Source organism: Podarcis filfolensis, assembly GCF_964270895.1.
Source record: "Podarcis filfolensis genome assembly, chromosome: 14".
Lineage (NCBI taxonomy): Eukaryota > Metazoa > Chordata > Lepidosauria > Squamata > Lacertidae > Podarcis > Podarcis filfolensis.
The window spans coordinates 11,092,614-11,107,365 of NC_139616.1; the positions used below are offsets into that span (position 1 = coordinate 11,092,614).

Sequence of the window (14,752 nt, forward strand, 5' to 3'; positions counted from 1 at the left end):
CTGAACGTCCGACACGGCTTCTACTTGAGTGCAGGAAGCTCCTACAGCCAATCGGAAGCTGCTCCTTGGGTTTCAAACAGTTCTGGGAGTCGAATGGGCTCCCGGAACAGATTAAGTCCAAGAACCAAGGTACTACTGTACTTAAAAAATAAGAAACTCTTCAAAGAAGGTTAGAGGAAATAACTGCAGCAGATTAAAAAAAATCCAAAGGACATATAGTTTAATCACAAATCATTTAATGCATAAATTCTGATAAACACATGGCACACTTTTTGAGTCTGACTCAAACACTACTGAAATGATTGTTTTGCATGTTAACCCACCAATATAAAAGTAAACGATGAATATATAGCATATGCCAGCATGAGACACGCGTAATATTTTTGCCTCCCTTTTAAAGGCTACTCAAGTCTTTTATACATATAAATAACAAGACATTTGGCTGTTTCCTTAAAAAAATAACCAGATTTGAAGCTCAATGTGTGCAAAATATAAACATCTCTCCTTTTTGTGCTTCCTCCCTGGAGCAGCCTCCCTGCATCACTGCTGGGGAAATTGGCTTATTGGAAGTAATGGTGTCTATAGCTCTCTAGCTATTGGTGGAGCCCATTTGCATCAGCCCCAGCCATCATGACCAATGGTCAGGGATAACGGGAGTCCATCACCATTTGGAGGGCCGCAGGTTGCTGATCACAGTGTATAGGATTGGCCAGATTGAGTAACTGATAATGACCCATTTTGCACACAATACCAAACCGTAGTTGTGTTACACGAAAATGCCTAAGTCTTGCACACCCCTCTTCCTCCTCCAGCGTAGCCACATGAAGCAGCATCCACTTCTATTTTTCGCTAAGTGCAGTTTCCTGTTGCCTTCAAAAAGGGAGAACTCTGCTTAGTTTAAGCTATGGTTTCTTAAAATGAATTATGGTCCTGCATATTATGCTTTGGTATGTAGACAACAGGCCAACTGGTACTCTCTAGTTTTTAAGGACAGTTTTGCAGTGGGTCACTGAGCCAAATTTATTTCGACACACCTGTGAAACAACAGTTTTCAATGTGATATTTTAACCTGTCTTTCCTTTTAAAAATTAGTTTGATGTGTGATTACCTTGGATGTATAATTTCTGTCCTGGTTTAATAAAAATCTATTGTAAATTAATAAAATAAAAATAAACCATACTCTTAACTAACCAGAATTTGTCCTGTTTAGATGTAATGTTAACTATGATAAGTGAACAGCAGAAACCACAGGTTTTAAATCTTTTCGCAGGTGTACAGCCTGAGGCTCACACCTGCTCATTCCCCTAATGTTAAACCATGGTTTAGTGTTACGTGCAAAACAAGCCAATTCCTCTTTGTATTTCTCTGATTTGAAAAAGAGGTGATCTTCTTCCCCAAATTACATTATCCAGTGAATGGACACGGATGCAAAATGGAAACTGCCCAATGAAGCTACCAGAGACAAGTGACTCGTGGACAATCTCATCAAAGCCAGCAGGAGGGTACGTCATTGTGGATTTTACTCTTCTGGTTGCCAGAATAGATCCTGTGTTTAATCTTAGAAAACAATTGTTGTGTATTTGCTGCTATGTGGCAATACGCCTTTGTAGTTTCTTTTTTTTTTTAGAAGAAGAGTTTGGATTTGATACCCCGCTTTATCACTACCTGAAGGAGTCTCAAAGCGGCTCACATTCTCTTTTCCCTTCCTCCCCCACAACAAACACTCTGTGAGGTGAGTGGGGCTGAGAGACTTCAGAGAGGTGTTACTAGCCCAAGGGCACCCAGCAACTGCATGTGGAGGAGCAGGGAATCGAACCCGGTTCACCAGATTACGAGTCCACTGCTCTTAACCACTACACCACACTGGCTCTCAAGCCTTTGTAGTTTCTTAAGCAGCCATTCTACACCCACTTACCTGGGAGTAAGCCCAGCTGAACCCAGTGAAACTTATACGTGTGTAGGGATGTCAGAGAATTCCGACGAAAACAAAAATGGGAGCAGAAATTGCAAAATCTCACTTTTTGCTCCCTATCCAAAATTGGAAACAATCTAGCGAATGCCATTGACCTTTGCTGCTGATTTCGCTTTCAGTTTGTGAACCGTGCATAACTGATAGTGCCCTTCCCTGCTTTACTCTGCAACGAATGGGCTGGAATAATGTAAGGACAACGTAACTTAGGCAATTACATAACTTACGCAATTTTGCCAAAGCAGCGTGTGAGGCGGATAATGTCGTTTTTGGTGGATGGCAAATTGCAGCAGAGCAGAAACACTGCTACATGCAAGAAATACAGGGCAGAAGAAATCAGAATTGCTTCTTGCACCCCTACTTCTGAGTAGCCATTTATAGGTTTTGTACAGTAAGGTGTTTTTCATTTCTCCTATGAACTCTCCTGTACTGGAATTTCTAGGATGGAACACAATTTTTAAATATCTTTTCAGTAATACATGATCAACATTTGGACCAGAGTGTTCATTGTGACCCTACAGTGATTTCCTGAAAGGAAAGAACAGCACTGTGAGGACATCTCTTGTCAGACTAAAGATTTAAGCAGTACACAGGCATGAAGGGTCTAACAGATTAGCAGGGCTTGGGTGAGGAAAGCTAGCTCCTGGTGGTGTTGCTTCCTTTCATTTCCCCCTCCTCTTTTCTTTCTTTCTAAACCACTTCTGGCTCAACGGAACACTGTGACAGAAACCAGAGCGCATGGAAACACCGTTTACCTTCCCGCCAGAGTGGTACCTATTTATCTACTTGCGCTGGTGTGCTTTCGAACTGCTAGGTTGGCAGGAGCTGGGACAGAGCAATGGGAGCTCACTCCATCATGGGGGTTCAAACTGCCAACCTTCTGATCGGCAAGCCCAAGAGGCTCAGTTGTTTAGACCACAGTGCCACCTGCGTCTACACACCACTTGCTATCATCCAGCCAGACAAGCATCATCAGAGCTCAAGGGCACAGGCAAAAACCACTCGCCGGTGATACGAAGAAGGATGGCAAGGGGTGTGGCCTGTGGAAATGGGGGTGTGGCTGACAGGGGGGTATAGCTTGGGGAGAGTCCCATGATTCCTCACTCCTGAACTAGGGCCACAAATGAATGACAAGTAGCTGGTTATGATTATGTCAAGGGTGGAAAGTGTTTTGTTGGATTCGATAGGCAGCTATCAAGATCCCATCCCCTTAGAAGGTCCTCTGTTATCACACCAGGCATACGCTGTTGCTCCTCTCACTGGTGTAGCCTCCTCTTGTTCACCTGCCAGCCCTCCAAGCAAGCAAGGAGATGGCTGTAAGAAGGTGGAAATGGAGGAAGCCACACCTGGAGTTCCTTTCCCTCGCTGTTTTCAGGCAGATGTCCCAATGACCAGGAACAAGACAACAGTGGATTGCTCGACAAAGATGTCAGCCCAGTGTGCAGCTGCTATGACAAAGGTGAATTTCGTGTTGGGGAATCATTAGGGTTAGAAATCAAATGGTCAATATCAAAATACACATTGTCAAATATGTGGCCTGATGTATACAGCTTTGGCTGCTGTCTGCGCCTCAAAAAGGATATTAGAGAGCTAGAACGGGGCAACCCAAAATGGCTGAAGCAGCTCCACTATGAGGAAAGAGTGAAATGTTAGGGACTCTCTAGCTTAGAAAAAATGATGAGTAAAAAGGAAGGCAAGATAGTGGTATAGAAGATTATGCATATAGAAAGTGGATAACAGAACTTGGGGCCGTCCAACAATTTCTGGAAGATTTGGGACTGACGAAAGAAAGAGACTGCATAGTTAAAATTACGAAATTTGTTTCCACAAGATGTAGCGAAGGTCACCAGTTCAGACCGCTTGCAGAGAGGATTGGACAAATTCTTGGAGGAATTTGGCTACTGGCCACAACTGCTATGTTCACTCAGCACGGTGAGAGACAGCACAGCTCTGAATGGCAGTTTCTGGGGGCCAGTGGGGAGGGTGCTGTTGCTAGCGGGCTTTCTTCCTGTAAGCGTTTGGTTGGCTGCCGTGAGAACAGGATGCTGGACCAGATGGGCCTTGGGCCTGATCCACCAGGGCGCTTATACTTTTTGCAGATTAATATGGAAATGGGATGGAACAGATAAGCCAAACCGTGCAAACTGACTAAGGATCAGAAACATAGCTGTCAACTTACAGATTTGAAAATAAGGGACCAGCAGCCAAAATAAGGGATTTTCCGGGCACGGGTATGTTCAACTTCTGAGCCTCTCCGAGCCAAAGGCCGAAAGCCCAGCCAGCAGCCAAACGAAGCCTCAAGCGGTGGTTCCCACAGCGCAGCAACCCGGCAAAGGGGATGCAGCAAGGGAAACCACCGTCACCTCTCCGCTGAGAAGCGCTGAGAAAAGGCAAGTCCCCAGGCAATGCAGCCGATTTGATCAGCACAAGGCATGCAAGCTCCACCCCCCAGTCATTCTTAGACTCCTTATTGGGTGAGCAACGCAGCCAAGCAACGCAGTTGGAGCCTCCCTCCTCCCTGGCCGGCAGGGAGGGAGGGAGAGGAGCTGCTTCCTTTGAAACCCGGAAAATTTAAGGGGCATCATCAATCCTGGACAGCAGTGGGACACAGCGCTGGGATAAGGGACTGTCCCGCCAAATAAGGGACGCTTGACAGCTATGATCAGAAATAGACGGATCCGTCCATTCCTAGTGGGTGCAGGCCTTCAACGATATCGGTTGCCAGTTTAAGGCAGAGGATTGTAGGGGTTTTGGGGTTTTGTTTTTTTCAAATGAAGCTTTTGAAACTGAGTGTCCATTTCTATGCTTTGACAAGCAACAATCACGAGCTCTTCGGGCAACATTTTGGACAGCCTCATTCCTCGCAAAGCCCAAGGACCTAGAGAAACATAGATATATAGGAAAACACAGAGCTGTATATGGTACAGAAACAACAGAGAGACACCAGGCTTTGTGGGGACTCTGATTCAACTGTGGGGAGGTTACTGACATCACGCTTAAATTCAGGAGTGAAGGGACAAGCCCCAAAATCACCCCAATTCACTATGTTCTTCACCCCCCGCCAATGCACACCCTTATGAATAATAGCTTCGACAATGCAGAATTTGCACAATCTTTCTGCGGCACCCCATTTAAGAGTCTTTAAGAGATTGGCACAACTTTTTCATTCCTTTCTTGGTATAAAATGCTGACACCTTAAGAGAAGCAATACTCCTGCTTTTGTTGTGCTTTGCCCTCATTCCTGGCATATGGAATTATTCTCTGTTTGGATCATGTGCTAAAAAGAGATTTTCAGTTTTAAAAATAATGATATTCAGAGCCCATTCTTTCCACTTCACCTTATGGGTTCCATTCTTCTACAATATAAACATGGGCATGTTTGCTCAATGTCATGGAACTTCAGGTTTCATTTTTGGCACATCAAACTGTAACCACAACACAGCAATAATGAGATCATGGTATGTAATCATTTCCCTCCCCATCACAAATGGCCTTGCATCATAAAATGCTCAGTTTATTTGTGGTCTGAAGTGTGGCTTGCTTTGCTTTCCATTACAAATGCTCTGGAATGGCCTGGTTCACACACAACACTAAACCATGGTTAATGTTAAATGTTAAACCATGGTTAACACTAACCGTCATTAATAAAACCATCATTAAAGTGGAAACATCTGGCAGATGGTCACTTAAGCCTTAGCTTATTACATCTCTCTATCAAAGAGACACAAGCCCAGAAGAGCTGCTATTTAGTTACAGCTGTGTACCTTTTGAGCGGTGATGACTCCATAAGCAGCATTAAGGAAGAGGTGTTGGGCTGCGTCCACATGTAACACTAAGCTATGGTTTACAGTAACCATGGTTTATAAACCAACTACAAACCTTGCTTAAAAAACAACTTTTAACCATAGTTAATAAACCATAGTTAAGCTGCTGGGGTCATCCATAACACTAAGCCATGGTTAAAGAAACTGTAGTTTAACAAACCATGGTTTAGTGTGCAAACCAGGCCATTCTCTTTTGGGATTATGCACAGGAAGCTAACAGTTGGTCCCAACTCTCTGGTTACATTTCTTAAGTGAAACTTGTATAGTCGCTGTTTTGTTTTGTTTTTTGAAAAAGGGCAAAGTTTCAAAGGATTTTCTCATCTAGCAGTTTGTTGATTCCATCACAGATCTTTTTGAGGTGTGGTCGGCATTCCCCATCAAGGCTATAGAGGGCAGTGAGGAACTCCACATTTGCGAAATGGTCGAAGACGTGATTGATTCGCGCATGAGACCTGGCTGTCAGGTGCCGTTCCACCAGTTCGTGAACAAGGTCTTTGCACTCGTTCAGGAGTTCCGAGAGGACATTTTTATCGAAAGTGTACTCCACCTCGTAAAAGCTAACAATCGTCATGGCCGCTTGGTTCAGCTTTTTGCGGAACTTCTCGACAATCTCCAGCTCTTCGGAATTGAACTGATTGTTTCGGTAGAGGATCCCGATTTTGATGGCCACTTTGATCAAGTCCCTCATGATTTTGTGCGCTTCCTTCTTGTTCTTCATGTGCTCCGTGGTCACTTTGTATAACTCGTCGAAGATTTCGCTGCTGGTGTCATCAATCAGCATGTTAGCCATGGTCTTGGTGGCCATCTTACTCAAGATCTTTTTCTGGGCTTGCAGCGCAAGGCTCTTTGAACTGAAGTTTTCGGGACCTAAGGGTAGTGGGCAGGGTGGGTGAGTGGGGGGGGAGGGATGGGGAGAGATGGAAAAGGGGGAGAGAAGAAAGGAGAGAAAGAAAGGGGGGAAGGTATCTTTGAATAATTTGCAATGAACATTTCACAGTTCAAAGTGCCATTTACTAAATCATCTATCTATATCTATCTATATATCATCATCTACCGTATTTTTCGCTCGATAACACGCACCTGACCATAACACGCACATCGTTTTTAGAGGAGGAAAACAAGGGAAAAAACATTCTGAATGAAACAGTGGATGTATCATTTTTGTGCTTCATGCTGTGGCCACAGACATGTGATCTGATGGTGAATTTGGGGTGACCCAATGCAAAAATCCTGAGAATCCCTGTGGATCCATGCTTTGTAACCACGTTTTTGCACCATTGCAGCCCCAGGCAACAGTGGGTGTGTGATTTTGGGGGGGGCAGGCTGTAGCCATGGACATGCTATGTGCTCTGATGGTGAATTTGGGGTGACCCAATGCAAAGATCCTGAGGATCCATGTTTTGTAACCACGTTTTTGCACCATTGCAGCCCCAGGCAACAGTGGGTGCGTGATTTGGGGGGGGGCAGGCTGTAGCCATGGACATGCTATGTGATCTGATGGTGAATTTGGGGTGACCCAATGCAAAGATCCTGAGGATCCATGTGGATCCATGCTTTTTAACCACATTTTAAGTGGGGAAGGAAGGAAAAATACAGAATGGACAAGGAGCACGAGAGGGGTGTGCAGAGAAGCAGCTGGCTAAGAATGCAGGAGAGGGGTATAACGGGAGGGAGGAAAGGAAGGCAAAAGTTTTTTTTCAGCAGCACCGGAGCACAGAGACGACACTCTGCTTTCCCCTCTGCTTGCCTGGAGGGGAGGGGCTTTCCCTGCTCTTTGTTCCGTTTGAGCAAACACAGCAAGGAAACAGAGGAGGGTGGGCAGTAAGACCCTGAGGCAGAATGCAGGAAAGCAGCCACTTCCTCTTTTCAGGTTTCCCTTCTCTGAGACGCGCGATTTGATTTTTGCCTGATTTTTTTTGCCATTTGGCTCCAGGGACCACACATTCGCTCAATAACACGCACAGACATTTCCCCTTCCTTTTTAGGAGAAAAAATCTGCGTGTTATAGAGGGAAAAATACGGTATCTATCTGTATCTGTATCTGTATCTGTATCTGTATCTGTATCTGTATCTGTATCTGTATTTATATCCACATTGTTTTGTAATTTATAATTATTATTAGAGCAGATTTTGTCAGGTGGTACAAGATCCAAGCCCCATGGCAGGTTGCCATGAACAGATAAGACAAGTGAATGTAATGTACAAAACTGTAACTCTTATTAGGGGGAACTGCTTGCAAAAATGTGTGCAAAAGGGGGAAATGCGCCTTTGGGGAAATATACCCTCAATGTGGAGGGTTTGATTCGATGAGCTGTGGGGTCCCTTCCAACTCTACAATTCTATGAGAAATTCACATTAACGTTTTCATGAGAACTAAAAAAAAACTGATCTGGAAATGTGCAAAACTGAACTTAAAAGACTGGAAAAGTGAGAAATTGAGAGATAACTGAAATTCACAGATCCATCCATCCACCCCTAGTTTGTACTATGCTAGCGTTGCAGAAGGATAAAGGGGGGAGGAAATACATTGGCTCTTCGAGCCATATGCTCTCCCTCCTCTTCAAAGAGAAGCAAAAGCTTCTGGAGAAGTAAAAATAAAAAAAGCTGCAGTAGGCGGTGAGAATTGGCTCAGAAGCAGCGGAACGGGCCAAAAGGCTGTCACAGACAGCATGCTGACCCCGCTAGCTGAGAGGAGAAGTCTGTTTTGGTCACGGGGAGTCACTGTTGAGTGGCAGGTAGCTGCGTTGGGTCTGTTAGGAGGAGTTGGGTCTGGGGAGCAGCATGGTGGAGTGTGTTCGTGAGGCTATCCAAGAAGTCACAATACGGCACTGCTTCTGTCAGAAGCACCTAAAATGTTTCGAAGTCAGGAGCGAGTTCCTGAATTCCCACAAAACAATATTAATAGAGCGCTGATCAAATCAGATGTTAAAAACAGCTGGGAATGTGGGACCTGCAATTCAGAATGCAGTTTGAGCCTCCCAGTCCGATGGCTGTGCAGTCCCTGCTTCAATGCCCCTTAGGCATGGGTAGGCAAACTAAGGCCCGTGGGCCAGATCAGGCCCAATTGCCTTTTGGATCTGGCCTGCGGACGGTCCGGGAATCGCTGCATGGATCGCCAGTGCGCATGCATTCCTTCCCTCTCCCTCCCTCTCCCTTCCACGGCAGTGCCTCCTCCTCCTCCCTCCCTCCTCCTGGCTTCTCCCTGCCCAGCCTAGAGGAGGAAGGGGGCTGGGCTTTGTTGGTACAGCAGCAGTGCTCGGGCAGCCGCCATTTTAAGCAGCCCCTCTCTGGAGCCCTTTTGAGCATCGCTCAGCATCCCTCTGCTGCCGCCGCCAGCCCCTTTCGCTCGCAAGACACAGGTAAGCAGCCACAGGGTTTGTGGTGCTCTTAAATCATTCCCCCCCCCTCAAAATATAGTCCGGCCCCCCACAAAGTCTGAGGGACAGTGGACCAGCCCCGTGCTGAAAAAGTTTGCTGATCCCTGCCCTCAGGGATGGAGAGCTCACCCCCTTGCCTTGCAAATCCCTCTTGCGAATATAGTGGTACCTTGGGTTAAGAACTTAATTTGTTGTGGAGGTCCATTCTTAACTTGAAACTGTTCTTAACCTGAAGCACCACTTTAGCTAATGGGGCCTCCTGCTGCCGCTGCACTGCTGCCGCACGATTTCTGTTCTCATCCTGAAGCAAAGTTCTTAACCTGAGGTGATATTTCTGGGTTAGCGGAGTCTGTAACCTGAAACGTCTGTAACCTGAAGCGTCTGTAACCCGAGGTACCACTGTAGTATGCATGGAAGTGCCCTTGCAACTTCTTTAAGAAAGCCGATAAGCTTCAGACACCGGCTGTGCTTTGCTTCTCCGACGCAGCTGCAAAGTTCTGCCTGGAGAATTCCAATGGAGAGGCCAATTTTGCGTTTACTGCCTGTTAATTCTAAAATAGCCCAGTATCTTCTTTTTGACTAGGGGGTTGGGGGGTAGAGTGGGATGCAGACACAGCTATGGTTGAAATGATTCATCTTCAGCACATCTTTGACAATCTTAAAACAATGAGGGAAATTCTTTTCTTTTTTTAAGAAACAACTGCTGTCATTAATAAATGGTGTGCTCCAACCATGAATGCAAAATAGTTTCAATCAGAAAATCCTAACCTTACAACTTTTTGTCACGTTCTCAGCACTGCACTAGCAACGGCAATTCTGTTTTGTTTGGGAGAAGGGGCAGGTCTGCTAAGAAAAAATGTCTTAAGAGGGCAGCAATGGATGTACTAAACCACTCCGTGGGTAGTTGGGTCAAGGTAGGCCTATGGCTAATGGTTTTTATCCAATGCTAATCGCACCCAGGTCCTTCATAGATCACTGCCTTGTCGTGGCAAAAGGGCCTGAATAACTCCAAGAAGCGATGAGCTATGCTGTGCAGGACCACCCAAGACGGACAGGTCACAGCCGAGAGTTTAGATTAAATGTGATCCACCTGGAGAAGGAACTGGCAAACCACTCCAGTATTTTGCCAAGAAAACTCCATGGACATAAAAAAGGAGAAGCTTTGAGAAGAAAGTGAGAGTCTCCAAGGCATGCTCTGGTTCATGGGGTCACGGAGAGTTGGACACAACTAAGATGACTAAACAACAAAAAATCGCACTCAGAGTAAACATAACTGAAATTAATGGGCCTAAGTTAGTCATGCAATGTGCTCTTTGTGGAGCTACCTTTGAAGGTGACCTGGAAACTACAATTAATCCAGAATGTGGCAGCTAAACTGGTGGCTGGGAGTGGCCACCGAGACCATATAACACCGGTCCTGAAAGACCTACACTGGCTCCCAGTATGGTTCCGAGCACAATTCAAAGTGTTGGTGCTGACCTTTAAAGCCCTCAAAGGCCTCGGCCCAGTATACCTGAAGGAGCGTCTCCACCCCCATGGTTCAGCCCAGACACCGAGATCCAGCTCCAAGGGCCTTCTGGTGGTTCTCTCACTGTGAGAAGTGAGGTTACAGGGAACCAGGCAGAGGGCCTTCTCAGTAGTGGTGTCCGCCCTGTGGAACGCCATCAGATGTCAAGGAAATAAACAACTATATGACTTTTAGAAGACATCTGAAGGCAGCCCTGTTTGGGGATATTTTTTTTTAATGTTTGATGTTTTATTGTGTTTTTAATATTCTGTTGGGAGCTGCCCAAAGTGGCTGGAAACCCCAGCCAGATGGGTGAGGCATAAACAAACAAACAAACAAACAAACAAACAAACAAACAATAATGCCCATTAATTCTAATGGGTCTACTCCGAGTAGGACTAGCATTGGCTACAACCCAATAGCTACAAGTTTCCATTCTGTTCAACTTTCATTATGGTCAGCAGGAGAGTTATTTCTAGGAGAGTCCAGTCCATAAGGGCGTGGTAGTCCATAAGACAGGGCATTCTTGGTAAGGATACCTCCTGGACGTAACTCCCTGCTGGGGAGTATTTGATCTGTTCTCAACAGCAGACATTTTAAACAAAAGTCAATTTTTTTTTTTATTTCTCCAGGCATTTGGATCATAAAGGGAAATTGCTTTGGGTCCAGTTCCACAGATACATGTCATTTCCTGTGTTGTGGTCTGATTTTTATGGTCCTGATGATGCTTTTATTATTGTGCGATTGCTTTATTGAATTTGTGTTGTCATTTGTCCTGTTCTCCTGACTGGAGAACAGTCATTTGTCATTTGTCCCTTTCTCCACCACATTCTGAAGCAGTCCATTCTACTGTTGAAAAGCTCTTGCCATCAGAAAGTTCTTCCTAACGTTTAGTTGAAATCCCCTTTCTTATACTGTAATTTGAATCCATTGATTTGGGTTGTACCCTCTGGAACAGCAGAAAACAAGCTTGTCTCCTCTTCCATGTGATGGCCCTTCAGATATTTGAAGATGGCCAATGTTGTTGGACTCTCATCAGCCCAAATTGACAAGGCCAATGGTAATAGAATCTGAAGTCTAGCACCACCTGGAGGACCACAGCTTCCTCATCCTAGAGCTACAGGCATATTTTTCTATACTCCCGTCCTTCCCATCTGTGTACATTTTGGCCTGGACTTCCACCAGCCGCAATGAAGCCCAAAAGCTCAGAAAATGCATGCCGGATACGCTCAGAGTTATCATGGACACAGGAGCTACTGTCCCTGTATAATTATAGAAAGGCCAGAAATAATATGCAGTCTTCTTAAAATTCTCATCTTGAAATGGAATCTTCTTAAAATGTCTTCCTCCTCTCCCCCACCTCGGATTGTAAATGCAAACTCTGTGAGCATCTGCAAGATTCTCAAAATATTTTGCTTCCAGATGGCGAGAAGGGAACGTACCAAATTGTTGCCGATCTGGGGAGGGGCAATTGGGGCTCAACTATATTATCTGCATGCAAATATGCTTTTAATAAATGCAGGTCCTGCACGTATGCAGAAGAATGTGATGCACAAAGAAAGTCCTGGGTTTCTATTCCTAGATAGGAAAATAAGAATTGAACCCTTGTACTGTGAGCTATGTGCATTTGGAACATCTGTTAGGCTAGATGGTTTCTAGAATTATTTTTGGATGCTAGGCATAAGCTATTGGCAGATGTAAATTGCTTATAGCAGAGAGGAGAATGCGAGATAAGCCCTGGGTCACCTCCTTGTCCACTCATTCAATAACCACAAAACGTCCAACACTTGGGGTTTTGCAGAGAGGTTAAATTATAAATGGGAATAATAATAATAATAATAATAATAATAATAATAATAATAATAATAATATTTTATTACTTATACCTCACCCATCTGACTGGGTTGCCCAAGCCACACTGGGCGGCTTCCAACATAATATACAGAAACATAATGAAATATCAGATATTAAAAACTTAACGCCTTGTTTTCACCAGATAAGAATCTTTCAGAGACTTGCATAGTCTACAAAGACTTTCAGAGACTTATAAGACTTTCATTTGGTTCTATGTTTTCAAGAGAATCCATCAAGAGTGCATATTTTGTGACTTTCAGAGATTTATAGATTTTTGTTTATTTGGTTTTGCAGGGAGTACATTTCACATATTTCATACTGTTCAATGTTCTGTATAGATTATATAAAGAGTTTACATTGACATCGTACTGTTGAACTTGGTCATCGTGTTGCTTTGGATATTACTGATTGTGCTAAACTGCCTGCATGTGCTTATTTATGTATATCCTGCTCATCCTCTCATCGGAGTGATAAAAAAAGTAAAACATCGTAACAACAATTCTAGTGACAACAATAGTGATGCCAACTGAGAAAGATCTCAGAAGGCTTGCTGAAAGAGGAAAGTCTTCAGCAGAGGCTGAAAAGACAAGCAAGTTGGTACATGTGTAATAGTCAACAGGCTTATATGAGTGGTTCTGTCTCTTCACCTCCATTCTGGCAGCCCTGTTTAGGGAAGTTTTTAAAGTTTGATGTTTTATCATGTTTTTAATTTTCTGTTGGGAGCCGCCCAGAGTGGCTGGGGAAACCTAGACAGATGGGTGGGGTATAAATAATAAAATTATTATTATTATTATTATTATTATTATTATTATTATTATTATTATATCTGACAACTGATGGGAGGGCTTTCCACAAGGTGGGTGCCACTACTGAGAAGGCCCCCTGCCTGGTTCCCTGTATCCTTACTTCTCATCCTTAGAGCTGGACCTCAGTGTCTTGGCTGCTGGATGAGTTTATGAGACGTGAACATGGCTGTTTTTTTATTAATAAGGGCTCATTTCTCTGCATTCCAGGTACTTGCCATTTTGACCATGCTTTCCTTTGCATTAAATGGAAAAATGCAAAAGGTGTACGTGTGGCGGATTCCGACCATTTCTGCCTGACCTGTTTATTGGATATTCATCCTGATTTGGTTGCAGGGGGGTTAGACAACACTGAGCCGAGAAAATATTATCTCACAACTTCCAGAGCGTTTCCCCATTACATTCCTTGTTGCAGAAAGTCTGATCTCGGAGGGAAATGGTTTCGTTGCACAAGACTGCTAAATCAACCCTAACTGTCCAACCTGATTTTGCTGTTATGTGGTTGAATCCCACCTGAAAATTGCAACAGCCTGGAACTGCCCAAATGTTGAGGCAACAAAGGGTACATCCAGCTCATTCTTGGCCTTTACCCATCATTGGGTATTTACAGAGAACACATAAGATAAACAGAGATGTTTTATGCTCTCCTCTTTGGCTGGAAATATACAATTACTGTCATGGCGACAATTGGCGATCGCCGCCTAGTCTGTTAGTTGACTAAAACAACCCACCCTTGGCTGAAAATAACCTGTTTTAATAGCTGAATCCTGCTCTTTGTGAAAATATTTAAATGCTTTTAACATTGCTGTAACTCGATGTTGATTTGGAGAGTAAACAAACGTCCGGAAGAAATATGTCCCTCAAAAGAACAGAGTGCAATAATTTTAACTAGAGTAAATAATGTTGATGAAACCTTTCTCGGTGCACTGGGGGGAAAGGCCCGGGCAATGGCTTGCAGTAGACTAAACACACCACCCACAAGCCTTTGTGCAAACTGGGAGCAGGGTGTTGTCATTAGAAGGTTGGGCAGTGACCTATGGGGAAAAAACAGGGTTCAAATGACTGTCATGTAGCTTAATTGGTGCTCTTGGGCTTGTCTAGAGATACACAGATTTGCCCATTTTGGTTTCTCTCAATTTCTGATTTTTCCAGTCTTATGTCCAGTTCTTCACATTTCTGCATCAGTTTGCAAAAAAACAAAAAACCTCATGAAAATTGGTCAGCATTTTAGCATAATCTTTCCGCTATATGCACATTTTTGAATGCAATTCTCTCTAATGCATTTTGGCAAGCAGATTTCCTTAATGAAATGCATTATTTGCATGTTAATTTCACTGATAAATGCTTTTCCCTGCACACTTTTCTCTGCTGTGTGGATTTTTATAGACGTCTATTTGGAACCGCATCACAAAATTCAA

At 44.1% G+C, this 14,752-nt stretch overlaps 1 protein-coding gene across 3 annotated transcripts in view; it reads right to left on the reverse strand.

Moving 5' to 3' along the window:
• Window positions 1-219: 219 nt before the first annotated feature.
• Window positions 220-14,752, reverse strand: part of TNFAIP8L3 (TNF alpha induced protein 8 like 3) — a 63,920-nt gene continuing 49,387 nt past the window's right edge. For all 3 annotated transcript variants that reach the window (XM_083587073.1, XM_083587075.1, XM_083587074.1), the window contains 2 exons: window positions 1,877-6,660; window positions 220-1,602 (listed from right to left, as the gene is read on the reverse strand). In XM_083587073.1, coding sequence (XP_083443199.1) covers window positions 6,098-6,660 — 563 coding nt within the window. In that variant the 3' untranslated portion in view covers window positions 220-1,602; window positions 1,877-6,097. The remainder of the gene's footprint in view (window positions 1,603-1,876; window positions 6,661-14,752) is intronic.